General features: G+C 41.3%; 1 protein-coding gene across 1 annotated transcript; it reads left to right on the top strand.

Annotated features, from left to right (window-relative positions):
• Positions 1-6,956: 6,956 nt before the first annotated feature.
• On the top strand, positions 6,957-24,487 carry LOC308084959 (myosin heavy chain, fast skeletal muscle-like). The gene is made up of 40 exons (XM_080427954.1): positions 6,957-7,169; positions 7,253-7,396; positions 7,671-7,827; positions 7,922-7,949; positions 8,047-8,155; positions 8,288-8,380; positions 8,468-8,531; positions 8,668-8,766; positions 8,850-8,953; positions 9,431-9,569; positions 10,539-10,657; positions 11,882-12,031; positions 12,131-12,301; positions 12,548-12,735; positions 13,859-13,974; positions 14,064-14,128; positions 14,455-14,542; positions 15,374-15,491; positions 15,576-15,699; positions 15,796-15,932; positions 16,090-16,345; positions 16,511-16,753; positions 17,075-17,251; positions 17,344-17,489; positions 17,574-17,664; positions 17,752-18,141; positions 19,045-19,171; positions 19,325-19,443; positions 19,543-19,739; positions 20,220-20,403; positions 20,494-20,659; positions 20,885-21,009; positions 21,347-21,655; positions 21,771-21,974; positions 22,580-22,705; positions 23,060-23,230; positions 23,320-23,424; positions 23,531-23,626; positions 24,218-24,346; positions 24,452-24,487. Exons 1-40 carry the CDS (start codon positions 6,963-6,965, stop codon positions 24,470-24,472), a joined length of 5,802 nt encoding a protein of 1,933 aa, XP_080284080.1. The 5' UTR covers positions 6,957-6,962; the 3' UTR covers positions 24,473-24,487.
• Positions 24,488-27,503: the final 3,016 nt, after the last annotated feature.

Here is a 27,503-nt window from a genome sequence, read left to right as displayed (position 1 = left end):
AGATCCATCTTGATCACATGACTATAGAGATAATGTGCACAATTTGCGTGATGTTTGGTCAAAATATTTAGGAGTAATATCAAACTAGAAAAAGTGCTCCTCGGAGCACAAGTCTCCGCCAGGTCAGGTATGTTATTATGGCCTCCTGGTGGCGCTATAATAGGCCAATGTGAAAAGGGTGCCATTTCTTCTTAGGCCTTGCACGGCAATGGGACACTGCATTCATGATTAGAGGCATTTTGTTCCAAAAATGTGGTTTGCTAAATTAGACCTGCTGGTGGCGCTATAACAGGGCAATGTGAAAAGGGTGGCATTTCTTCCTCGGCCTAGTGGGAATGTGCGTGCAAAATTTAACGGAAATCGCACACTGCGTTCATGATTTGAGGAATTTTGTTCAAAACGGACCTGTCCTGCAAACTTTGGAAGCCAATGTTAGCCAAGTAGGATGGAATATGAAATATTGGACACATCCATCTTGATCACATGACTATGATACTGTGTACCGAATTGTTTTACAAAACTCAGCCTCCTGGTGGAGCTCTAAAAGGCCTATGTGAAAAATGCAGTAGTAGTAGTAGTACATTGTAGGCTTCACGTGAGTGTCCATTTTTTTTTTAAAGGCATTTTTTTGGGGTGAACTACCCGTTGGCGGTAGGGCTCATTCACTTTTCACCTTTTTAGGGGCCTATGCAGCTAGTTGGTTACTCAGCCCTGACTACAGTCTATTCCAGTGGTTCTCAAACTTTTCAGGCCGCGACCCCCTTAAGAATATTCATTTTGAACTGGGGACTACCCACCCTGACAAACTTGGAATTGTGGCATTACATTTAGTTTGACTCGGTTCCACAGATATATTGTGTCTCTTTCTAAAGACCTTAAACTGCAGATTTAAGGTAACTTCATCCCTATATATATTTCGGCTATTTGAAAACAGCCAATCTACAAGCTTGTAGATCTGCTATTTTCAAAGGATTTTTAAACATTTAGAAATGGGACATTCTGTGTAATGAGTCATTTTACTTTTGGTACTTGAAGCCAATACTTTTGTACTTTTACTCCAGTACATTTTGATTACCGGACCTTTACTTGTATTTCTACATTGTGGTATTGATACTTTTACTAAGTAGGTAAAAGATGTCAATACTTCTTCCACTGGTAGAAAATGTAAAATGAGAACTTCCTCAAAATTATACTCAAGTACAGTATTTGAGTACATTTACTTGAGTACATTTACTTATTAACTTTCCTCACTGAATATTAAAATAAGTTATCTGACAAGACATGTATGATGACTCTACCAAAGCCAGCACCCCACCACCCTGCACGGATAGATAGATAGCTAGATAGCTAGCTCCTCAAAGCACAGGTGTCTGCCAGGGGCCTGTTCCTCGAAAGGTGAATTAAACTAGAAAAAGCGCTCCTCGGAGCACAGGTCTCCGCCAGGTCAGGTAGGTTATTGTGGCCTCCTGGTGGCGCTATAATAGGCCAATGTGAAAAGGTAGCCATTTCTTCTTAGGCCTTGCACGGCAATCGGACACTGCATTCATGATTTGAGGCATTTTGTTCAAAACAATTGTTTTGCTAAATTAGACCTGCTGGTGGCGCTATAACAGGCCAATGTTAAAAGGGTGGCATTTGCTCCTCAACATATTGTGAATGTGCGTGCAAAGTTTGTCCGCAATCGGATGCTGCGTTCATGATTTGCGGCATTTTGTTCAAAACAAGCCACTACTGCAAACTTTAGATGTAAATCTTAGCCAATCAGGATGGAATATGAAAAATCTAACACATCCATCTTGATCACATGACTATAGAGATCATGTGTACCGATTTGCGTGAAATGTGGATAAAATCGGAAGGAGTAATATAAAAAAACATGTTTTACATAAGTCGGCCTCCTGGTGGCGCTATAAAAGGCAGATGTGAAAATTGCAGGGCAAAGGTTTTTCCTTCACCACTAGGGAGTGTGCATACAAAGTTTTACACAGATCGGTGCAGTTATAGGTAAAAACACGAATCGGCCTGTTATAGCGCCACCATGAGGCTGATTTGAAAAAAATCAAATGGTAGTTCTTCCTCGGCCTAATGGGAATGTGCGTGCAAAATTTCACGGAAATTGCATGCTGTGTTCATGATTTGAGGCATTTTGTTCAAAACGGAGCACTCCTGCAAACTTTGGAAGCCAATCTTAGGCAATCAGGATGGAATATGGGAAATTGGATACATCCGTGTTGATCACATGACTATAGAGATACTGTGTACCGATTTGTGTGATGTTTGGACAAAATCTGTAGGAGTAGTATCAATAAATGTGTTTTGCACATATCGGCCTCCTGGTGGCACTATAAAGGGCCAATCTGAAAAATTTGCATCCAGGGAGTGTGCGTGCACAGTTTCGCAGCGGCCGGGCCAACGGTGCCAGAGATTAGCTGCTAACGGAAGGACAGGACGGACGGACACACGGACATACGGACGGACAGAGGGTAAAACATACTCTCTCGCCATGCCTTTCGGCCTGGCGGAGACAATAAGCCTGGCCTTAAGCCAAATCCAGGCTTGACAAAGTCGGGTCCGAAAAGCATCGTTTATTCTGTTCCTCGAACGCCAAGCCAGGCTGAAAAGGAGCGACTTTGTCGAGCTAGGCTATGTCAAGCCAGGCTGTGTCCAGCCAGGATAATGAAGCCAGGCTGAATGGGCGGCGATTCGCCGGCGACGTATTTCTATAAAAGACCATGAACGCGAGCGCAGATTCCTTGAACTTGACCAATCATGGCAGCGGGGAACAAAACTCGAGCAGCGTTTTTCTCTGTGGCCGAACAGCAGCAGCTCATGCAAGCATATGAGGAAGTGAAACATGTTATCAACAGAAAAGGAAACGCGACCGCAATAAATAGATCCAGGGAGAAAGCGTGGCAAAGTATTGCAAGCACGCACAGAGTGTGTGTGTGTGTGTGTGTGTGTGTTTGCGACGGACGGGCAACAGGACGGACGGACGGGACGGAGGGGACGGGACGGGACGGGGCGGGGCGGGGGGGGGGGGGGGTGTACTGCGACGGGGGCTGCAACGGGACGCACGGGACGGGACGGGACGAGACGGGGGGGGGGTTGACCGCGACGGGATGAGCGGGGAACGGGGGACGGGACGAGACACGCAATAACCCCACATTTGCAAGACCACTTTGGTAGAGGTTTGGGTTGTGTAGTTACCTTGCCATCATGATGTAACTCCAAAGGTGGACAAGAAATAAAAAATAATTTCTCCATTGACTAGAAATTGATAATTTAAAATATGCTCCTTATTGACTTACAAAGAGGCTCCTTTAAACCCGTAACTAATAATTTATATATATATTTAAATATATTTATATATATATATATATATATATATATATATATATATATATATATATATATATATATATATATATATATATATATATATATATGTATGTGTTAGACATTTTTTATAATATTTTTAAAAAATGGTAATATATTATCAAACATCTAACAACAATATGAACTATAGTGTTAACAGAGTGACAATGACATATCACATGAGTCATTGTGAAACAATTATGATTCATGGTCACACACTATTTCAGTAATATAATTAATTTGATTATATCTTATTGTATTTATTTCATTTTATTTGAATGCAAGGTCATTAAAATGAGTCCATATTCAAACACATGTGTTGAATTAACTGTGGAAAAACTTGAAGAACAAGGCATTGGATTAAGTAAGCTTGGCTGTTAGCCTGCTCCTGACCAGGCTAACTTCACAGCTAAATTGCCATGGTAACTAAGCTAGGCTTGCTTCAATTCTCTTTTGTGGAATCGGATAAGGCTAAACTTAGCCAGGGTGAACTGGCTAAACTAATCTTCAAGATAATTCAGCTTTTGTGGAACCGATTCAGCTCTAATCCTGGCTAAATTAAGCCAGGATAGGTGGTAAAGCCAGGCTTTAGCTCTAATTCACCTTTTGAGGAACAGGCCCCAGGTCAGGTAGGTTATTGTGGGCCAGCAATGTTTGGAATTCACTAATCGGGATGGAATATGAAAAATCGGACTGATCCGTCTCGATCACTTGACTAGTAATATATTAAAAAAACGTGTTTGCAAAAATCGGCCTCCTGGTGGCGCTATGATAGGGCAGTGTTAAAAGGGTGGCATTTGTTCCTCTACGTCAGCGTTTTTTCAAACTATGGGTCGCGACCCAAAGTGGAAGGTGCCGTTGGGGTCGTGCAGTGATATGACTTAAAATATGACTTTTTATCAAGAAACGGTAAAAAAATAAAAAGTGTGGTCGTCGCCACCAAACAAAAATTCCAAACCGCCAAAGAAAATATGGTATAAAAAGGTTTGAGAACCCCTGCTCTAAGTAGTGCAAATGTGCGTGCAAAGTTTCAGCGCTATCAGACACTGCGTTCATGATTTGCGGCATTTTGTTCAAAAAGAGCCACTCCTGCAAACTTTAGATGTCAATCTTAGTTAATCAGGATGGAAAATGAAAAATCTAACAGATTCGTCTTGATCACATGACTATAGAGATCACGTGTACAGATGTGCGTGAAATTTGGATACAATCTGAAGGAGTAATATCCAAAAATAAGTTTTACATAAGTTGGCCTCCTGGTGGCGCTATAAAAGGCAGATGTGAAAAATGCGGGCGAAGGTTTTTCCTTGGCCTTTAGGGAGTGCACATACAAAGTTTTACACAGATCGGTGTAGTTTCGGTAAAAACACGAATAGGCCTGTTATAGCGCCACCGTGAGGTTGATTTGATCAATTTCAATTGGCATTTCTTCCTCGGCCTAGTGAGAATGTGCATGCACAATTTTACGGAAATCGCACGCTGCATTCATGATTTGAGGCATTTTGTTCAAAACGGAGCACTCCTGCAAACTTTAGAAGCCAATCTTAGCCAATCAGGATGGAATATGAAAAATCTGAAAGACCTGTTTCGTTTAATGACTATAGAGATACTGTGTACCGAATTAAGTGATGTTTGGAAAAAATCTGTAGGAGTAATGTAAAAAAAATAAGTTTTGCCAAAATCGGCCTCCTGGTGGCACTATAACAGGCCCATGTGAAAAGGTTCTGCTCTGGCATCCAGGGAGTGTGTGTGCACAGTTTCGCTGCGATCAAGCCAGCGGTGCCGGAGATTAGAGTACACAGACAGAATGACACACGCACTCACTCATATCGGAAGGACGGACGGACAGACAGGGTGCAAAACATAGTCTCTCGCCTGGCCGAACAAAGACAACAAATAAAGTGCCCATTACAATCAGTGCTTCAAAGTCTCAAATAATAATAATTATCAGTGCAATTCCAATCAAAAGAGTGTCCATTTGGTCTGTGCATAAGTGTGAGAAGTGAAAGTGCCCCACCCTAGGAATGTCATTAGAGGTCTTTAAAAAACTATTTATACCATGGACATAAACCACCATAAACCACTGGCATTGACATAAACCACATAGCCAAGAAGCACTATCAAGTATCATGGAAATTTGGCTATAAGGATGCTATTTGAATGGCATTTAAAGGACCTTTAAAGGCCATTCCTACTTTTACTTTCTGCATAGCATGCACTTATCAACAGATATAAGCATGCTGAGACGGTTGGCACAGACCCACCGCAGAGGAGTTCAGAGTTTCATCTGGTGGTGAGTGAGACTTCATCTGTCCTTCATAGTCTTATAAATGTGTTAGAGATGTTAGCTCTTCATAGTCATACAAATGTTTTAGAGATATTAGCTATTCATAGTCATACAAATGTTTTAGAGATGTTAGCTATTCATAGTCATATAAATGTGTTAAGAGATGTTAGCTATTCATAGTCATATAAATCTATTAGACATTAATTTTTAACGGGACTCCGTACACAGTGCCACATAGCTAGTCACATGACCCGAGACTACACACAATGAGTGGGCAGCATAATTGATGTTATATTGTACAGATTTAAATGATTTATTTCGTGTTCTTTTATTTATAATGATATGGTTTAGGCCAAATTGGAATTTGCTTTTGTTCATTCATTTCTATTTAGACATTTCAATTATGTTATGTTTATTTAAATAATAATTTGCATTGCATGTACTTTTACATCTACTAGAGTCATTATTATTATTTTAGAGTAGCAATATCTTTTTACTTGGGTACAGTTTGGCTAGTCTAGGATAAGGATAATTCCTTTTAACAGGACGTTCATGAAAGTCCTTGCGGGCTTGTTTCCAATGAGGGCCTGTGAGCAATTAGGGGTTAAGAGTCTTGCTCAGGGACAAATTTCATTTCATCGACACATATGCTGGCGTGGCCTGGAATCGTACCTGGGGCAACCAGGGCCTCTGGTTCCCTAGGCGGGCTCACTAACCACTCAGCTATGGCCGCCCCACATCTGAATGTAACCTTAATTCATACAATGGAATTAAAGAGTTTTAGAGAGAAAAAAACTATCTAGCACTGCTTCAGTACTTAATAATAATAAAAAAGGATCATATGACAAAATGCCAAAAATAACTTGGTGAATATAGGAATAAGCAAATAACATACAAACAAACAAACGAAAAGAACTGAATGGGCAAGCATCATTTCATTTCAATAATATTGTAATGGATCACTCTTTTCAGATGTGGAACTAATGAGAACTTATGAAGTGGTGTGTGGCAAGAATGAACATTAGGATTCATATAATCTAATTTAATTCATGATTATAAATTGTATTGAATCATTCAACTCATATTAACGTCCTCAAAATAATGTGTTTCTTTCACAATTAAGGGTTTCACACAAGGTTTCACTGCTGCTGGTAGAGGGGAAAAGTGAGTGTTCATAATCTTTCTATTAAACCTACACTAAGCCATAACCATAAGAATAGTCCTACAATTATCAGCTCAGATCTCAAGTCAGCAAAGGCATCAACACCATCTATTTGTCTGTCTACAGAAAGCCGCCACCATGAGTACGGACGCAGAGATGGAGCAGTATGGCAAGGCCGCCATTTACCTCCGTAAGCCAGAGAAGGAGAGAATGGAGGCTCAAGCTGCACCCTTTGATGCCAAATCTGCAGCATATGTGGTTGATGCTAAGGAGCTGTATGTCAAGTGTAAAATCCTAAGTAAGGACGGTGCCAAAGTCACCGTGGAACTGCTCGAATCTAAGGAGGTACGTAGGTGGATCTAAAATAAAATAGTGACACAGTACAACTGTAATTGCAAGACATTCTAAAGTTGTGTTTTTATTTTTAGGAAAGAGTTGCAAAGGAGGCTGATGTCACCCCTATGAACCCTCCCAAGTATGACAAAATTGAGGACATGGCCATGATGACCCACCTCACTGAAGCCACTGTCCTGTATAACCTCAAAGAGCGTTATGCAGCATGGATGATCTATGTAAGGTTTTCTACATGCTGAGTACAGTACAGCATTGCACCTGTCGATAGCAAAGAAAGAAAAATACAGAGTACAAGTTATATCATCAAGTGAAAACCATAGAAAAACTAATTCAGACAAACTCATGGTTCTGAAGTTAACTTACTCATTAGTTGATGCCACTTTCAAGTTGTGATTAATCGCAGCTCTAGTGATCCGTTGACCCAGATATGTGGCATGCTCAGTGTTACAGTATGTTGTATGATGTTAATGTTCTCTCTCTTCTCCCCTTCAGACCTACTCTGGCTTGTTTTGTGCAACTGTGAACCCCTACAAGTGGCTCCCAGTGTACGACCAGGAGGTTGTAAATGCCTACAGAGGCAAGAAGCGTATTGAGGCTCCACCCCACATATTCTCTGTCTCTGACAACGCTTATCAGTTCATGCTGATGGGTACGTACTAGTCAGGACATTCAAAAAATATATAACTACAGTATAATGGTTTCGTGCTGTATCCGTGACTAAAAGTTTGCTTTACATTTTACAGATAAAGAGAACCAGTCTGTCCTGATCACGTAAGTTTCATCAAGCCCATCTACTAGGCATTAAAAAAGGAACATTGTGTACAAATTCACTAACTACATTTCTCTGAATGTATGCATTTATAACCAGTGGAGAATCCGGTGCTGGAAAGACTGTGAACACCAAGCGTGTCATCCAGTACTTTGCAACAGCTAGTTCTGGTGGAGAAAAATGTGCGGCCGATAGCGGTAAAATCAAGGTATATCTACAGGTTTTTAACATTAACAAAAACAAATATTTTTTAACATGAAGCATTTATATAGAATATAGCAATTCAATTTAAAATAATTCTGACCAAATTTTAAATTGGGCGATGTCTAAAACATTCTAGGGGTCACTGGAGGATCAGATTATTGCAGCCAATCCCTTGCTGGAGTCCTATGGAAATGCCAAGACTATTAGGAATGACAACTCCTCTCGCTTTGTAAGTATAAATAATAACATTTTATGAGAAAACCTGCAATGATTCCACAATGTAGAGGGATGAAACACATTTTGCTATATCAAACAGGGTAAATTCATCAGAATCCATTTCGGCACAACGGGTAAACTGGCCAGTGCTGATATTGAAACATGTAAGTATGAAGTTCACAGATGATAAATTATATACAGTATGCGTTCATTTGAGGATTACTTTTTGAGTTATGTACAACCCATATAAATGTTATCATTATTATTATTTTTATTATGAGTTATGTACAACCCATACAGATTTGCTGGAGAAGTCTAGAGTGACCTACCAGCTTTCTGCAGAGAGAGGTTACCACATCTTTTTCCAGATGATGACCAACCACAAACCTGAGATTATTGGTAAGTGGAATTACTGATGATGCTGTGAGTACATAAATGAATGAATAAAAACACATGTTCACCCTTTTTTAATCCCTTTTAAGAAATGTGTCTGATCAGCGCCAACCCCTACGACTTCCCATTGATCAGCATGGGTGTGATCACTGTGGCCAGCATTAATGACAAGGAGGAGCTGGAAGCTACTGATGTTAGTGAACATATTTTAATACTTTAATACTTTCTAATACGCACTGTGCACTGCAGTCAGTTGCTCTGCAAAATGTATTTTATAAAGCCGTGGTTGACAAGCACTTTGGAATTGTAGCAGTTGAGGCATTACATTTAGTTTGACTCGGTTTCACAGATACATATTTTGAAAAAAGCCGATCTACAGTACATGTTTTCACATTCTTTACGTCTTTCTTAGATAATATTCGACAATTTGGCCAATGTTTGACAATTTTTATTGTATAGTTAGTTGATTACTTTGGACGTAGTAATGGTCATATTTGTTTTATTTGAAATTATTTATTTTATAGGTCTTAAAAGTCCTAAATTGTCACTTTAGAAATGAGCAGATAAAATATATACACTTATACTGTATGTTGGATTGTTAATTGTTGTACATAGTTTTAAATTATGTTTGTTAATCTAATGTTTAATCTCAATCTTTTGAATACGTCAGGAGGCTATTGACATCCTGGGCTTCAACGGTGAGGAAAAACAGTTAATCTACAAGCTCACCGGTGCAGTGATGCATCATGGAGTCTTGAAGTTCAAACAGAAGCAGCGTGAAGAACAGGCAGAACCTGACGGCACGGAGGGTGAGCTGATATTTATTATTATTATTATTATTATTATTATTATTATTATTATTATTATTATTATTATTATTATTATTATTATTCATTATCACAGAGGGTAAGCTAAATCTTCAACTAAGGAAAATGTAAATGAAAATAATGCATGCTTTGTCACAAGTATTGTATTTACTTATATTCAAAATGAACTAAGCTAAATATATTTCCAATATATTTCCATTATTTTATTTATTTATATTATTACATTACATTACATTACAGTCATTTAGCAGACGCTTTTATCCAAAGCGACTTACAATAAGTGTATTCAACATAGGTAGGGAACGAAAACTACTAATCACCAGAAGTCTTTAGTGCATTTTCTGCAAAAACAAGCAACCAAGAGTATACCTAGCGCTATTATACTGGTTACGGTGGCATGGTGGCGCAGTCTGTAGTGCTGTCGCCTCACAGCTAGAAGTTCCTGGATTCGATTCCCGCCGGGGGCGCTGGGGGCGTGCGTGTCCTCTCGTCCGGATCATCATTGCCCATACTCTAGGTGGTGTTGGCTAAAGGGCCTTTCTGTACGGAGTTTGCATGTTCTCCCCGTGTCCCCCTCGGCTAGACACCCTCACAAAAAACATGCAGTAGTCCTGGTCTCTATACTGCCTCCCCCTGGTCAGTCGGGGCCTGATGGAGGGGAAAGGAACAGGTTGGAATAACGTGTTCCTTCCACGCGCTACGTCCTACTGGGCCCAGGTTTACAGCTTACAAAATTGGCACTGGTTTAAAACATTTTGGGATAAAAAAGAAAAAAATATATTATACTGTTTAGACTGATAATTATTGGGTTTACCTATGATCCTGGATTACTATCTCTATGCATTTGACGTATTACCTCGTGTTTACCTTGCTTACTGTAAATCGCTCTCTGGATTAAGAGCATCTGCTAAATGCCTAAATTGTAAATTGCAAATTGTATGAACATTTCAGAGGCTGACAAGATTGGCTACCTGTTGGGTGTAAACTCAGCAGAGATGCTTAAGGCGTATTGCTACCCCAGAGTGAAAGTCGGAAACGAGTATGTCACTAAGGGACAAACTGTCCCACAGGTGAGTAAGTTACATTATTTCCATGTTCTGATTTCATACACACCTTATACTCTCAACACAGCATACCATAAGAACTCTAATATCTTTTTGAGTTGTGTCCAGACTGTCTAAAATCACCTTCTGTAGATAAAATGATCCTACAACATTATTCAAATTAATTTATATTTATTTATTTCATAAATGAAGAGCATACAACATATACCACTCTGCGGAAACATGTGCAGTTCCATGCACCTCTGACATATTATTTTAACAGTATTGTTATACTGTACCTGTAAAAAAAAAAAAAAAAAACACTACACATTGTGTATGCAACCATACAAACCCTCCCGCTCACTCAGCTAACACAGGGAAGCTGTCAGAACCTTCCCTAAAACACCCGGGACAGACTCTTCTCCCTTCTGGTTTAGAAACTGTGGAACGAACTCCCCATTGCAGTTACTGTAGAACTGCAGACTCACTCCCAATCTTCCACCGTAATCTGAAGACTCACCTCTTCAGACTCCACCCTAGGCTGTCCTTGCCCTAGCCTTGAAGACCTTTCAGGCATAATGCAAAGGCTTAAATGTTATTTAGATAGCATGTTATGTAGATAGATGCCAGGTTCATTTGTAGACCTGGCATAGCCTGGTTCCAGACGAATCTGCCTTTGCAAAATTGCATCGCACTTTAGCCCTCGGCAGATTAGGTCTGGCCCCCCTCCATAGAGATTCCATTTCTCTCCCTCCGCAGTTGTGCGGAACCAACCAGGGCCCAGTATCCAAATGTGGGCGGGCTTATCACCTTATTTGGAGTAATGACGTACAAGGAAGCACTGCTCTGATTGGTTCGTGAACAAGGAAGCACTGCTCTGATTGGTTTAGGTCTAACCAATAGAGTCCGTTTGGATCTTTTTGTAACCGCCCCTAGACCAGACTAATATCCACGCAGTGTGTCGTGTGACATTGTCTGGCCACGCGAGGCTAGACCTGGCATCCTATAGTGTGTATAGTTTCAATGTACAGATTATTGATTTTGTTTTTGTTGGATTATACTGTTTAGACTGATGATAGGTTCTTGGTTTACCTATGATCCTAGATTACTATTGATATGCATTTGATGTATTACCTTGTGTTTTCCTTGCTTACTGTAAATCGCTCTGGATTAAGAACGTCTGCTAAATGCCCAAATTCTGAATTGTAAATTGTGTAATTCACACCCCTACTAAAGTTCCTATTCCCTTAGGTAATGAACTCAGTCGGTGCCTTGGCCAAGTCCATCTATGAAAAGGAGTTCTTGTGGATGGTCATTAGGATCAATGAGATGCTGGACACCAAGCAGCAGAGAAACTCCTACATTGGTGTGCTGGACATCGCTGGTTTTGAAATCTTTGATGTAAGTGGCATGGACTTGTTTTAAGTGGGATCATCATTATTTCTGTCACAAAAACTTTAAGAGACTGCAGGCTAATGATCTAATGATATCCACCCACAGTTCAACACCCTGGAGCAGCTGTGCATCAACTTCACCAATGAGAAACTGCAACAGTTTTTCAACCACACCATGTTTGTTCTGGAACAAGAAGAGTACAAAAAAGAAGGCATCCCCTGGGATCTCATTGACTTCGGCATGGACCTGGCTGTCTGCATTGAGCTCATTGAGAAGGTACAGTATACAATTATTATTATATTATATTAATATATTATTATATATTATCATGGACTTGGCTGTCTGCATTGAGCTCATTGAGAAGTTATATTATATCATTATATTATATCATTATATATTATCATGGACTTGGCTGTCTGCATTGAGTTCACTGAGAAGGTATACAATTATTTTGTGCTTTAATGGACATGATGTTAATATTGTTTTTGTTTATGGTGATTTGTCTCTTTTGCCTTCTTAAAGCCCTTGGGCATCTTCTCCATCCTTGAAGAGGAGTGCATGTTCCCAAAGGCTTCAGACAAAACTTTCAACGACAAGTTGCATGGCACACATCTTGGAAAGAATAAGGCCTTTGAGAAGCCCAAGCCTGCCAAAGGCAAGGGCGAGGCCCACTTCTCCCTGGTTCACTACGCTGGAACGGTGGATTACAGGTAGAGATTACTCTACATTACATACTAAGTCAAGCGAAATTGTGCCCTGACTTAGGTTTTGCTCCATTTACCAAGCTTTATGACTCTATGGTTTATTTCATTTTATTTTATGCAGTAGGTTTTGGGGGGTTTTGAGGAGGCCACCGAATGTAAAAATATTCAGAGTAGAGCTTGAGGTGTTTTCTCGGGGTGCACAAGTATACCACTAAGTTGGCCATTGAAGGTGACACAGGAAAGCTGCCTGACAAGGCAGAGATGTGAAATGATCAGACTGTGAACCGCCTTACCCAACTGCCAGAAGAGATGCTTACGAAAATTATATTTAACTAGACCATACCGGTGGGGGGATATGCACACATGATCTGGCAACCCGGGAGCCAGCGAACACAAAAACGCTAATAAACAGCTGAGATTTCGTGTAATCGGAAAACGGGCTTCGCTGTTAGGTGCTCATGGTAATGGTCAATGGCTGTGTGCAAATTCAGATCAATTGCTCTAGCCACTGGGGAGAACCGGGCAGAACAATTTTGGCCTCACCACTACGACACCAATGCACCCACGCACTACTAAGGTTTGTCAAATTATAAGAGGATTGGAATAGGCCTAGAAGATGTAATCATCCATGGATAAGAGAGGTCTCTTAAAATGTTTTCACTTTCTAATTTAAATGTATATTTTTATGAATAACCTTCATTGTAATATAAATACGGTCAAACATGAATTGTCAATGTTACATCAGGAGCAATGGAGGCTGGAGGGAGGACATTTGGAAAAAAGCTAAGTTAAAAAAACATGTTCAATTCAAAGAGGACTATAATATCACTGAACATCACGTTGTATTTAATTTAAAGAGAGGACAGAGGTTCCTCTGTGCCCAGCTACGATCTGGTGCATTACCTCTGGCAGTTGAGGTGGGTACATATACTGGCATTCCTGAGAAGCAGCGATTGTGTGTTCTTTGTGACCTGGGAGTTGTGGAGGCTGAGTTTCAATTTGTTTTTCACTGTCCACTGTACAATGATGTATGACATTCTTTATCTATCTATCTATCTATCTATCTATCTATCTATCTATCTATCTATCTATCTATCTATCTATCTATCTATCTATCTATCTACTACAGCATCACGGGATGGCTAGAGAAGAATAAGGACCCCCTTAACGACTCTGTCATTCAGCTGTTCCAAAAGTCTACAGTTAAACTGCTGGCTGTGTTCTATCCCCCACCTGAGCCTGAAGGTATGTTTATTAATCTCTGTTGGCACCAGTGTTTTTTTGTTTTAGACCTTTTTGTTTGACCTTTTTGTTTTTTATCTTTTTCTCCTCAGTGGCTGGAGCAAAGGGAGGCAAGAAGAAGGGTGGTTCCATGCAGACTGTGTCTAGTGCTTTCAGGGTAAGAATATGTATTCATTATTATCAATATTATATTCCATGAAGCATTATTATTATCAACATTATATCCATGTACGAAATAGTCTTTTCAGTTGGAATTAAACAATTTCTGTATCACAAGTTGTGAGCTTGTAGATCAGCTATTTTTTAATAGCTGAAGTTTAAAATAGGGCTTAAGTGGTTAATGTATGTTTTAGAACAATCTAAATCTGTAAAGTAACTAGTTAGTATCTAAAGTGTTCAAGTAATTGTAGAGGAGGAAAAGGAAGAATATTGTATGACCTTTTACTAATAATAAGCCTAATTGGCTCTTTTATGTCTCAATAGGCGAACTTGGGGATGCTGATGACCAACTTGAGGAGCACTCATCCTCACTTTGTGCGCTGCCTCATTCCCAACGAGTCCAAGACTCCAGGTAAACACAGAAAGTAACTATAAAAAGTGCTCCTCGAAGAACAGGTCTCCGCCAGGTCACGTAGGTTATTCTGGGCCAGCAATGTTCGGAATTCGCCAATCAGGATGGAATATGAAAAATCGGACGGAACCATCTTGATCACTTGACTATAGGGATAATGTGTACCGATTTGCATGATTTTTGGACAAAATGTGTATGAGTAATATAAAAAAATGCGCTATAAAAGGCAAATGTGAAAAATGCAGGGCAAAGGTTTTTCCTTAGCTTCTAGGGAGTGTACATACAAAGTTTTACACAGATCAGTGCAGTTATAGGTAAAAACAGGAATCGGCCTGTCATAGCGCCACCATTAGGCTGATTTGAAAAGTTTCAAGTGGCATTTCTTCCTCGACCTAATGGAAACTTTGGAAGCCGATTTTAGCCAATCAGGATGGAATCTGAAAAATATGAAAGACAAGTTTCGTTTAATGACTATAGAGATACTGTGTATCGATTTGCAGGATTTTTGGACAAAATCTGTAGGAGAACTGTCAAAAAAATAGTTTTGCACAAATCGGCCAGCTGGTGGCGCTATAAAAGGCCCATGTGAAACATTTGGGGCAGAGGTTCTGCTTTGGCATCCAGGGAGTGTGTGTGCACAGTTTTGCTGCGATCAAGCCAACGTTGCCGGAGATTAGCTGTACAGAGACAGAATGACACACACACACATACACACACGGACACACAGAGCCAAAAATGTAAACAATGATTGTGAGGTGGTCATTTAATAGAACTTTGGCCAGTGTGTAACTATTCTGTCCTAATAATAATAAAGGAGCAACATCTTTACAGGCCTGATGGAGAACTTCCTGGTTATCCACCAGCTGAGGTGTAACGGTGTGCTGGAGGGCATCAGAATCTGTAGAAAGGGCTTCCCCAGCAGAATCCCCTATTCTGACTTCAAGCAGAGGTATTCATTCCCTTTTTCCAGCAAAGCTGTTCCATACCTATAAACGGGAGGCACGCAAAATGACCATGAACTTCTGTTAAACAGGTACAAAGTACTGAATGCCAGTGCATGTCCCGATGGCGCGTTCATGGACAACAAGAAAGCCTCTGAGAAGCTGCTTGGGTCCATTGACGTTCCCGTTGATGAGTACAAGTTTGGACACACCAAGGTAAACACACTGTGAACCTGGTTTAACATTATCAAGAGAGGACTAAAAGTTGATGTTACAGTTGTTCAGTTACAGTGTTTGTAACATTGTCTTCAGGTGTTCTTCAAAGCTGGTCTGCTGGGTACACTGGAGGAGATGCGAGATGAAAAGCTGTTTGCTCTGGTCACCATGACTCAGGCTCTCGCACGAGCTTACCTCATGAGGAAGAATTTTGTTAAGATGATGGCTCAGAGGTACTTTGAAAACATAATTTATTCAATATTTAGTATCATTTGTAAGTACACTTACTGTTCAATACAATTTTGTTATAGTGTCAAAACACTATAATAAAACTAATACTTCTTACATCACCGTCCACAATCGTGACACACTTCAACCGTTTTTCCACAGAGAGGCCGTTTTCACCATCCAGTTCAACCTCCGCTCGTTCGTCAATGTGAAAAACTGGCCATGGATGAAGGTCTACTACAAGATCAAGCCTCTTCTGCAGAGTGCTGAGACTGAGAAGGAACTGGCCAACATGAAGGAGAACTATGAAAAGATGACGATTGACCTGGCTGCTGCCCTGGCCAAGAAGAAGGACCTAGAGGAGAAGATGGTGGCTCTGATACAGGAGAAAAGTAACCTCCTGCTGTCATCAGCATCAGTAAGTACACTGGACATTTACAATTCCATCCCTCAGATCACAAAGCTGTGCTTTTTCATGCTCCCTAAGAGTCTGTACCCACCAACAGGCAACTGCAAAAGTATATCTTGACCAGAAGCTGATATGTTTCTTCCCTTGCGTTTTTTTTTTTTCATTGATCCCAAGGGAGATGAAGCATTGAACGATGCAGAGGAGAGATGTGAGGGTCTTATTAAAAGTAAGATTCAGTTGGAGGCAAAGCTCAAAGAGACGACTGAGAGGCTGGAGGACGAGGAGGAGATCAATGCTGAACTGACCGCCAAGAAGAGGAAGCTGGAGGATGAATGCTCTGAGCTAAAGAAGGACATTGATGACCTGGAGCTCACCTTGGCCAAAGTGGAGAAGGAGAAACACGCCACTGAAAACAAGGTATAGTTTATATACTCTCTGGGGTTTTATCAAGTTAGTAGTCGTTGATGTCGGGCAGAAACCTCCTATATCCATATTAAAACCATTCATGTTTTTTTTTCGTAAATTAACGCCCTACTTGATCATACTACAGCGTCACACACACACACACACATTTTAAAACAAAGTAGCAGATCTACAAGCTTGTCGATCTGCTACTTTTGCTATTTTTGGGTGGGAATCCTTAAGTGACTGTTTTGGACACGAGAGGTTTCCACCCGACAGAGACCAAGTGCAATAATGATCTATTCCATGACAACAAATTCTGTTCTGCTTATTTAGGTGAAGAACCTGACCGAGGAGATGGCCTCTCAGGATGAGGGACTTGCTAAGCTGACCAAGGAGAAGAAGGCCCTCCAAGAGGCACATCAACAGACCCTGGATGACCTGCAGGCAGAGGAAGACAAAGTCAACACTCTGACCAAGGCCAAGACCAAGCTGGAGCAGCAAGTTGACGATGTGAGTTTTACCAAAGTGAATCGGATGTTTGGAACACATTATGTTTATTGTTTCACTGAATGATGACGAACAAATAATTTATCATTGTGCAGCTGGAGGGTTCTCTGGAGCAAGAGAAGAAGCTCCGCATGGACCTGGAGAGAACCAAGAGAAAGTTGGAGGGTGATCTGAAACTGGCCCAGGAATCCATCATGGACCTGGAAAATGACAAGCAACAGTCTGAAGAGAAGATAAAGAAGTAATGTGGACCAACAATATGAAATGTCATGGAGAGAAACCACAACCAGAATGACACTAACATATGATGTGCTGTATTCCACAGGAAGGACTTTGAAGTAAGCCAGCTTCTGAGTAAGATTGAGGATGAACAATCTTTGGGGGCTCAGTCACAGAAGAAAATCAAAGAACTCCAGGTATTTTTATATTTTGTAAAATCATTAATAATAAGTAAGAGTAAATTATTACTTTCAGATGTTAATCTAACAACATTCATTTGAAAGGCTCGTATTGAAGAACTGGAGGAGGAGATTGAGGCAGAGCGTGCTGCTCGTGCCAAGGTTGAGAAGCAGAGGGCTGATCTCTCCAGGGAACTTGAGGAGATCAGTGAGAGGCTTGAGGAGGCTGGAGGAGCCACCGCTGCTCAGATAGAGATGAACAAAAAGCGTGAGGCTGAGTTCCAGAAGCTGCGTCGTGACCTTGAAGAGTCCACCCTGCAGCATGAAGCCACCGCCTCTGCTCTCCGTAAGAAACAGGCTGACAGCGTGGCTGAACTGGGTGAGCAGATCGACAACCTCCAGAGAGTCAAGCAGAAACTAGAGAAGGAGAAGAGCGAATACAAGATGGAGATTGATGACCTCTCCAGCAACATGGAGGCTGTAGCTAAGGCAAAGGTATGATGGAATTCCTTTGTATAATATAATTAGTCAGATAAGGATAATTCCTTTTAACAGGTCGTTCATGAAAGTCCTTGCGGTCTTGTTTCCAATGAGAACCTGTGAGCAATTGGGGTTAAGAGTCTTGCTCAGGGACAAATTTCATATCATCGGCACATATGCTGGGATAGCCTAGAATCAAACCTGGGGCAACCAGGGCCAGCTGGTTCCCTAGGCGGGCTCACTAACCACTCAGCTATGGCCGCTCCCAATAACACATTTTTTCATCAGAAATGTCCATTACGGGCAAGCTCTCCTTTCCAATGACGCCCTGATTACAGTAAACATAGCATAACATTAAACAAAATAAATTGCAAGATAACATTTCAGATATTCTCAGACAGATCTCAGAGTATTTCTCACAAACTGTTAAAAGCGATCGAGTGAAATGAAATTCTCCAATTTCAAAACTGATTGTAGACAGTTCCACATGTGTGGGGCATATTAGTGAAAGGCAGTCTTAACGTTAAGCTGATAATCAGACAATTTGTTAACCACTTAAACCCCAGCATACTGTGTACCGATTTGCATGACGTTTGGATAAAATCTGTAGGAGTAATGTAAAAAAATGGGTTTTGCACAAATTGGCCTCCTGGTGGCGCTATAACAGGCCCATGTGAAAAAAAAATTGGGGCAAAGGTTCTGAATTGGCATCCAGGGAGTGTGTGTGCACATTTTCGGAGCGACCGGGCCAACGGTGCCGGAGATTAGCTGCTAACACACAGACAGGACACACACACGGACGGACAGACGGACGGACGGACGGACGGACGGACGGAGGGTAAAACATACTCTCTCGCCAGCCTTCGGCCTGGCGGAGACAAAAAACGATGATTGAATATGTCCAATGTTCATTTACAGGGAAATCTTGAAAAGATGTGCCGCACCCTTGAGGACCAACTTAGTGAAATCAAGGCCAAGAGTGATGAGAACGTTCGCCAGATCAATGATGTTGGAGCTCAGAGAGCAAGACTGTTGACAGAGAACGGTAAATGTTCATGTTAAAGTCTACTTCGTCTACATCGTTTGTCGATGGTACTTGAGCCAATTGACCATAATTAAAGATAATGCTTTGATCAGCAGTTATCCCGGGACTTACATGTTTGAAATGTTTGAAACGAATATTACAATTTCTAACTAGGTGAGTTTGGTCGTCAACTGGAGGAGAAAGAAGCTCTGGTCTCTCAGCTCACCAGAGGCAAGCAGGCCTTCACCCAGCAGATTGAGGAGTTGAAGAGAGTCGTTGAAGAGGAGGTTAAGGTAAGGAACAGTTTTTCTTTAACCTTTATTTTAGGCCTAGTTTTATATTTTTGGCAATTTTATTCAGCTGACATTATTTTGGCCATTTCGTTTTGACAGGCAAAGAATGCCCTTGCTCATGCTGTGCAATCAGCTCGCCATGACTGTGACCTCCTGAGGGAGCAGTTTGAGGAGGAGCAGGAAGCCAAGGCGGAGCTGCAGCGTGGAATGTCCAAGGCCAACGCTGAGGTGTGTCAGTGGAGGAGCAAGTATGAGACTGATGCTGTCCAACGCACTGAGGAGCTGGAGGAAGCTAAGTAAGTGATCAGTGTTTTAAACCAGTGTTTCTCAAACCTTTTGGTGTCAAGGACCCCCAAATTGATATATATTTGGACGTGGACCACCCTCTGCAAAGGTTTTGTGCCAGGGACGCCCAGAAGAGAAGATTTATGTTAAAACAAATTCAAAATTATTAAAAATGTATTCAACTTTTTCGATATTTTTCAAAAACAAAACAGCAGAAAATAGCAGATGTACAAGCTCGCAGCATAGCACAAAGTGACGCGCATTGAGCTTATAGATCTCCTATTTTTTAATAGCCAACGTATAAATGGATAAAGTGGTTAAAATGATCTTGATGTTACATTAACTATTTTTGTTGGGGACCCCCTGGATCCCCCTCTGAAGGACCCTTGGGGGTTCCCAGACCCCACTTTGAGAACCAATGTTTTCAGAAAGCACTCACTATTCAAAATATTGCCCATAATAATTTTATTCCATTCAACACTGATCAACAGGAAGAAGCTAGCCCAGCGTCTTCAGGAAGCTGAGGAGCAAATCGAGGCTGTGAATTCCAAGTGCGCCTCTCTGGAGAAGACCAAACAGAGACTCCAGGGTGAAGTGGAAGACCTCATGATTGATGTGGAGAGGGCCAATGGTCTGGCTGCCAACCTTGACAAGAAACAGAGGAACTTCGATAAGGTGCTTTGACATTCATTAGTTTAAAACAAAAGTAATCAGTGACTCCTTAAAGTGGGGTAAATTACACATTTCATTACAAATGCTGTGCAGGTCTTGGCAGAATGGAAGCAGAAGTTTGAAGAGGGCCAGGCAGAACTGGAAGGAGCTCAGAAAGAGGCTCGTTCTCTCAGCACTGAGATGTTTAAGTTGAAGAACTCCTACGAGGAGTCTCTGGACCAACTGGAGACCATGAAGCGTGAGAATAAGAACCTGCAACGTGAGTCTTTCTCTACATCATTCTAACATCATTCTAACAACAGTTTTTATTTTTGCTTTATTTATTTTTTGCATATTTGTTTTGAGCCAAAAGCTGGTGTCATTTTGCTTTTAAAATTATTGAAATGTTCAAAATTAATTGTGGATATAGGCTACACCAACTTTATTCAAATTCAAATACAAAATACTTGCTGACTGAAATTATGTTTTGTTCAATCAACTGCAGAGGAGATCTCAGACCTGACTGAACAGATTGGTGAGACTGGAAAGAACATCCATGAGCTGGAGAAGTCCAAGAAACAGGTGGAGACAGAGAAGTCAGAGATCCAGACAGCCCTGGAGGAAGCCGAGGTAAAACTGCAGAAGAATGCAATTGTGTGTAGTGTAGTGATCCCACTGAAGTGGCTATGAGCGAGCTAGCTTGCTTAGCATTGCCTATTGATTGATCCGGGTTCGATCCCTGCTCAGGACGTTGTGCTATTCACTATATTGGTGTCAGAATTTGGATGCATCTCCTCGTAAGAGGTTTGTGAAACATCAAGCAAAAGGATCCCAGCTCAGGGCGTTACTAGGGGCTATTTGCTACAATATTTTAAGCTCCAATATTTAATAATTCTTTCAATAAGTTTTATATTCAATCAGTGTAGCAGTGTATGATCTCACATTTTGATCCTGTGTTACATTTCAGGGTACTCTGGAGCACGAGGAGTCCAAGATTCTTCGTGTGCAGCTGGAGCTCAACCAGATCAAGGGTGAGGTCGACAGGAAGCTGGCAGAGAAGGATGAGGAGATGGAGCAGATCAAGAGGAACAGCCAGAGGGTGATTGACTCCATGCAGAGCACTCTGGACTCTGAGGTCAGGAGCAGAAACGATGCCCTGAGGATCAAGAAGAAGATGGAGGGAGACCTGAACGAGATGGAGGTTCAGCTGAGCCACGCCAACCGCCAGGCTGCTGAGGCCCAGAAGCAGCTGAGGAACGTCCAGGGACAGCTTAAGGTGCAAAACATAGTATTTAGTAGACAGACACATATTCAAACAGTGGAGCTGCTCTGAAAGAAATTAGTCACATTCTGATGTTTCTCCTCACCACTTCAAATGTGATTTATTTTAGGATGCCCAACTGCACCTTGATGATGCTCTCAGAGCCCAAGAAGATCTGAAGGAGCAAGCTTCCATGGTGGAGCGTAGGAATGGCCTCATGGTTGCTGAGATTGAGGAGCTGAGAGTGGCTCTGGAACAAACAGAGAGAGGCCGCAAAGTGGCTGAGCAAGAACTGGTAGATGCTAGTGAGCGCGGTGGACTGTTGCACTCTCAGGTACGTAAGTCAATGAAAAACTTCAAATTTCAGAATAAAACAATGTACACAGGTACGAGTTACTTTGTAGATCTTGATTACAATTACAGAACACACTAACCACTGCAGCCCTATATATATTTTGAGTCATTAATATTATTATTATTATTATTATTATTATTAAAAGAAAATATATATATTGTGATACAAAATGCCTAAATAAAGCAATAGATATGAGACTACATACTGTAATGAAATTGAAATGAAAAAGGTTGAGAATCACTGGGTTAAACTGTAGAATATAGTTAAAGAGATATTTCACTTTAAATACAAATTGAAATGTGTGTGAAATTTTCATTTCTTTTAAATTGTCCCTTTAACAAAAGAAAAAGGAGTGCAAATAGGACTTGGTTTAGAAAAAGCTAGCCACCCAGTCAATAGTTGCTCGGCCCTGCCACCTACTGTCCACCTACTGTATTACACAGTGGGGGAAAAAATAAGGCTAAACCCCGCCCTCCAAGGAGTGGTTTTGATGGGCACCAGATGGGTACCCACCCCATAGGTAGCTCTCGTGAGGAAATCAACTGGCTACCACTGAACATTGTTCAACTGAATCTTTATTTTAGAACACAAGCCTTTTGAACACCAAGAAGAAGCTTGAGACTGACCTGGTCCAGGTCCAAGGTGAAGTGGACGACAGCGTTCAAGAAGCAAGGAATGCAGAGGAAAAGGCCAAGAAAGCAATCACTGATGTAAGTTAGGATGCCCTACCCTTATCTATTAGATATCCTCATGTCATGCTTGATATAGGCTGCACCAACGCTCCTGATTTTGTGTATAGAGGGGCGGGTGTATAGAGGCGCAGAGAGACTGCGCCTGATCCCATTGGTTCACCGATCTGTCCATCAACCCCCGCCCCGCTAACACAACATTACGAGCGACGCCCACTGCACTCTGGTTGGTTGGGGAAATGAAACACTTCCTATACCGGGTACACCGACGCGTTCCTCCAGGCTTTTATTTTTAGCAAAACTAAACAATAAAAGTCTGGAGATCGAGGCTATGCTTGATATAACATACAATACAATACAAACATGACTTTCCAGGCTGCCATGATGGCCGAGGAGCTGAAGAAGGAGCAGGACACTAGCTCTCACCTGGAGAGGATGAAGAAGAACCTGGAGGTCACAGTCAAGGACCTGCAGCACCGTCTAGATGAGGCTGAGAACCTGGCTATGAAGGGAGGCAAGAAGCAGCTCCAGAAACTGGAGGGCAGGGTAAGATGTAGTTTACTTCAACACAGGTTATAGTCATAGACAATGAAATAAGAGGAAATAACCTCATAATGTATAATTCAACTCTGAAGGTGCGTGAGCTGGAGGCAGAGGTTGAAGGTGCACAGAGAGGTGGAGCAGATGCTATTAAAGGTGTCCGCAAATACGAGAGGAGAGTGAAGGAGCTGACATACCAGGTACTGTATTTCATGTTCACTTCAATGACCATCATGCCTCTGACTAAATGAATACTGTAGATTGCACGAACATACAAATAATGTTATTAATTCACTCTGACTTTAGACTGAAGAGGACAAGAAGAATGTTGGCAGGCTTCAGGATCTGGTAGACAAACTGCAGATGAAGGTGAAGGGCTACAAGAGGCAGGCTGAGGAAGCGGTAAGACAAATATACATATTGATGAATTTTCACTTGGCCATGGGCATAGTGCCGTTGTCTCAGTGAAACTACTAACTAAGACTTAATAGGAATCAGTTATGTAAAAAAGAGGGCTGGTATTATGTGACGATGACCAACAGCAGAGAATGTTTCAGTGTCCATCTCGCTGCTTTCCACGAGCGGCACATGGCATCTCTAGATTGCTGTGCTTGTGTGGCATGCGGGGAGGCTGTGGAAGCTCTGCCCTGTTACTGTAACACGGGTGCTAAAAGGAAAGGCAACCTGTTCCACACCAATGCACACATTTTGCAGACGCAGGCAGTGTTTCAGGCAAAATGGTAAACTTGTCCAAAATGGACTACAGAAAGCAATAGATTCTGTTTCGCTCGGGGTGCAGAACAAGAACACAGCCATGATCGCACCGTTCCAATGAAAACCTGTGGTCCCAAGTCACTCATGAACATACCACATGGGCTACTGTATTAGCCACAACCACACATTACAATTTCCTGAAATTGTTTTGTTTGGACTATAATTGCAAGATGCTCTTTTCAAATATTGAGGCTTTGAACCATCTCTATCATATTGTAGGAGGAAGCAGCCAACACTCACCTGTCCAAGTGCAGAAAGGTTCAGCATGAGCTGGAGGAGGCTGAAGAGCGTGCTGACATCGCTGAATCCCAGGTCAACAAGATGAGAGCTAAAACTCGCGACTCCAAGGTAAATACATGTGCAATATGAAGGTTTATAAAGATGATTATCTTAAACTAAGATTTAAGTAAAGATTAATGTTGAATATCTAAATGTATATTCCTATTTTTACAGGGAAAAGAAGCTGCTGAATAACTTCTCCAATTCAAGTCACTATAAAAAGTCATAAAATATGACCCATTGTATTCAATAAAGGTTGGTAACAAAATCATTTTGATGTTTCTTGTGTTCATTACTTCGTCAATCACTTTTTATTGTCAGGTTTGTCAGAATAATCTGGTTCCAACTCACATGTCCACTATTTACGATTTTGTAAACCCATTGCAAAGCAAATGAATGTGTACTTAATCTTAGACGTTTTCAATGCAAATCACATGATGGTTTTCAAGTGCCAAGACCTCGTCAGCACGCTCATCAATGGTGGTCCTTAGACACTTGCTTTTTCATGTTTATTTTTTAACAAATCAAATTAGTTTTTCACATTATTCTGTGGTGTGACAAACTCACATACATATTATTACTGCTTTAAAGAGGTGGTGCCATGGTTTTGCTCTTTTTTAGTTTTTCATGTGTCTATGAGGTTGATAGAACTTCATTAAGCCCCCTGGTGGTGTTTTATGTCTTCTCTGACTATTTTGAGTTTTTACCTGGAGGCTGAAACCTTGAGGGTCAAATTATCATAACAGGTGTGGGCATGAGGAGGAGGAGGGACTAGGACAGGTGGGTGGTGCTAAGGTGGTGGAGGAGGTGCTAAGGTGATAACCAGGTATACATAATGAACTGGAGGCGTGTACACATAAAAACATAATTTTAACCATTTCTGTACACTTTTTTGAAAAAAATCTTCCTCCTAGTAAAACCATAATACCTGACGATTATGTTTTGGGGGGGGGAAAAAATCACTGAAAATCACAGCACCCCGTCTATAAATAACAGTAACTAAACGCAGCACAGCCTGATTTATTTGTCAGTAGCATTTATTAGACAGAAGACCAGAACAATCTTTTTAGCGACAACACCAGGAGGCTGAGTTACAGTATACTCATTTTAAGATGAAAAGAACATATAAAATAATATACATATTTTCAGAACATAAATATCAGTAGGCCTAGAACTATGTCCAAACATATCATTCTATTCTCAACTATATTCTATGGTACAGAATGTTACAAAAATAAAAATGTTGCTAAATAATACTGACAGGATTATGTTTGAACATAGTAGGGCTGTCCTCGACTGGAATTGTTACTCGTCCTGTAGCCTCGATCTCCAGGCTTTTATTGTTTAGTTTTGCTAAAAAATAAAAGCCTGGAGGAGCGCGTCGGTGTACCCGGTATAGGAAGTGTTTCATTTCCCCAACCAACCAGAGTGCAGTGGGCGTCGCTCGTAATGTTGTGTTAACGGGGCGGGGGTTGACGGACAGATCGGTGAACCAATGGGATCTAGGGCCGTTACTGTTCCTTCTATACATTAACGACATGAATGCTGCCTGTAACTGCAAACTGTTCCTGTTCGCTGATGACTCGGCACTCCTGATCTCGGGTGAGGACAAGTTGCAAGTTGAGGAAGCTCTCAGCTCTGAACTCTCAAAAATCCGTACCTGGCTTACCGATAACAAACTGTCACTACACCTTGGGAAAACTGAATCCATTCTCTTTGGGACCAAACATTCCCTCAGTAAAATGAAGGTAAATGACTTCAAGGTCAAAGTCGATGACACAATCATCACTAGCAAAGAAGAGATTACCTATTTGGGATGTATTCTTGACAAATACCTGACAGGTGAAAGCATGGCAACAAAGGTGGTCAAAGGAGTAAACCAGAGAATCAGATATATGGGCAGAGTTTCCTCTTTTGTCAACCCTCAGGACCCTCTCAGGGGCCCTGATTCAGCCCCTTTTTGACTATGCTTGCTCCTCTTGGTACTCCAACACCTCAGTGTCACTGAAGACTAAGCTTCAAACATCCCAAAACAAACTGATTCGACTACTTCTCGGACTGGGGCCCATGACCCACCTCTCTCCCACTCACTTTGCCAGCCTAGGCTGGCTCAGGGTGGAAGACAGGGTTAAACAACTAAAAATGGGACTGGTCTTCAAAATTGTAAATGCAGATTTGCCCGAAATGCCCCCTATACCCGCATATCTGTATAAATACCTCGAAAAAGTTAGTGACACCCACAGTCACGGAACTAGAGGGAGCGTAAACAACAATCTGGTACCACCCACCCATAAAACAAACATGGGCAAATTCTCCTTCTACAGCACAGCCACCCAGGATTGGAATAGTCTAACCCCATCCCTCAAAAAATGCAGTTCGCTGAGCCCATTCAAAACAGCCCTAAAAACTCATCTTTCTGGAGGCCAAAAGAGGAGCTAGTACCAGTTTCCCTGTAGACAGACGACCCCCCCCCTCCCCTTTTTTGTATATATTTTAAATTTTTCATGCTTTTTTTGTACATAGTGGTATTTTTTTTTTCTCTGTATTTTTATGTTGATTTTTGAACTGTTTGGTTGCTACTATATATGTCTATGAAATTAATTCAAGGACCCCAACGGAAACAAGTCCGCAAGGACTTTTTGGGTCGGACCTTTTAGACAAAAGTATTATAAATGTAACTGTGTTGTTTTACATTCTTTTGCCTAATAACATTTTCAATCAATCAATCAATCAGATCAGGCGCAATCTCTCTGCGCCTCTATACACCCGACCCTCTATACACGAAAACAGGAGCGCTAGTGCAGCCTACTCGTCCTGTACTCGACCCATATGCCTGCATATGATGTTTTCTGCATCCAAACTTTTCAGGATGGTGAGGTTGAGAACTGAACGTTCCAAATTTAATTTCACAATGTCTACTACTGTAGCTATTGAACGTTTTCTAAATGCAGGATGAAGGGGTTATGTCGAGCTTAAAAGAGATGTGCATGGGGGGGGGCATTAAAAAAACTGGCAAAGCCTTTGTCAACTAAGACCAAACTGACCGATTAATTGATTTGGCTATTAGGGGACAGCCGTACAACATGTTTACAGTATGCACGCACACACGCACGCACGCACGTTGGGGTGGGGAGTTTGTGCCTTGAGGGGGTGGGGAATTTGTGCCTTGATCAATAACAACTGGTGCAAAGATGTTAAAGTCCTGGACAGCCTCTGCTCACCAGAC

Source organism: Gymnoscopelus braueri (assembly GCF_963280865.1).
Source record: "Gymnoscopelus braueri genome assembly, chromosome: 5".
Classification (NCBI taxonomy): Eukaryota; Metazoa; Chordata; class Actinopteri; order Myctophiformes; family Myctophidae; genus Gymnoscopelus; species Gymnoscopelus braueri.
Note: the sequence above shows the minus strand (reverse complement) of the source record. Positions and strands in the feature narration are given on the sequence as shown.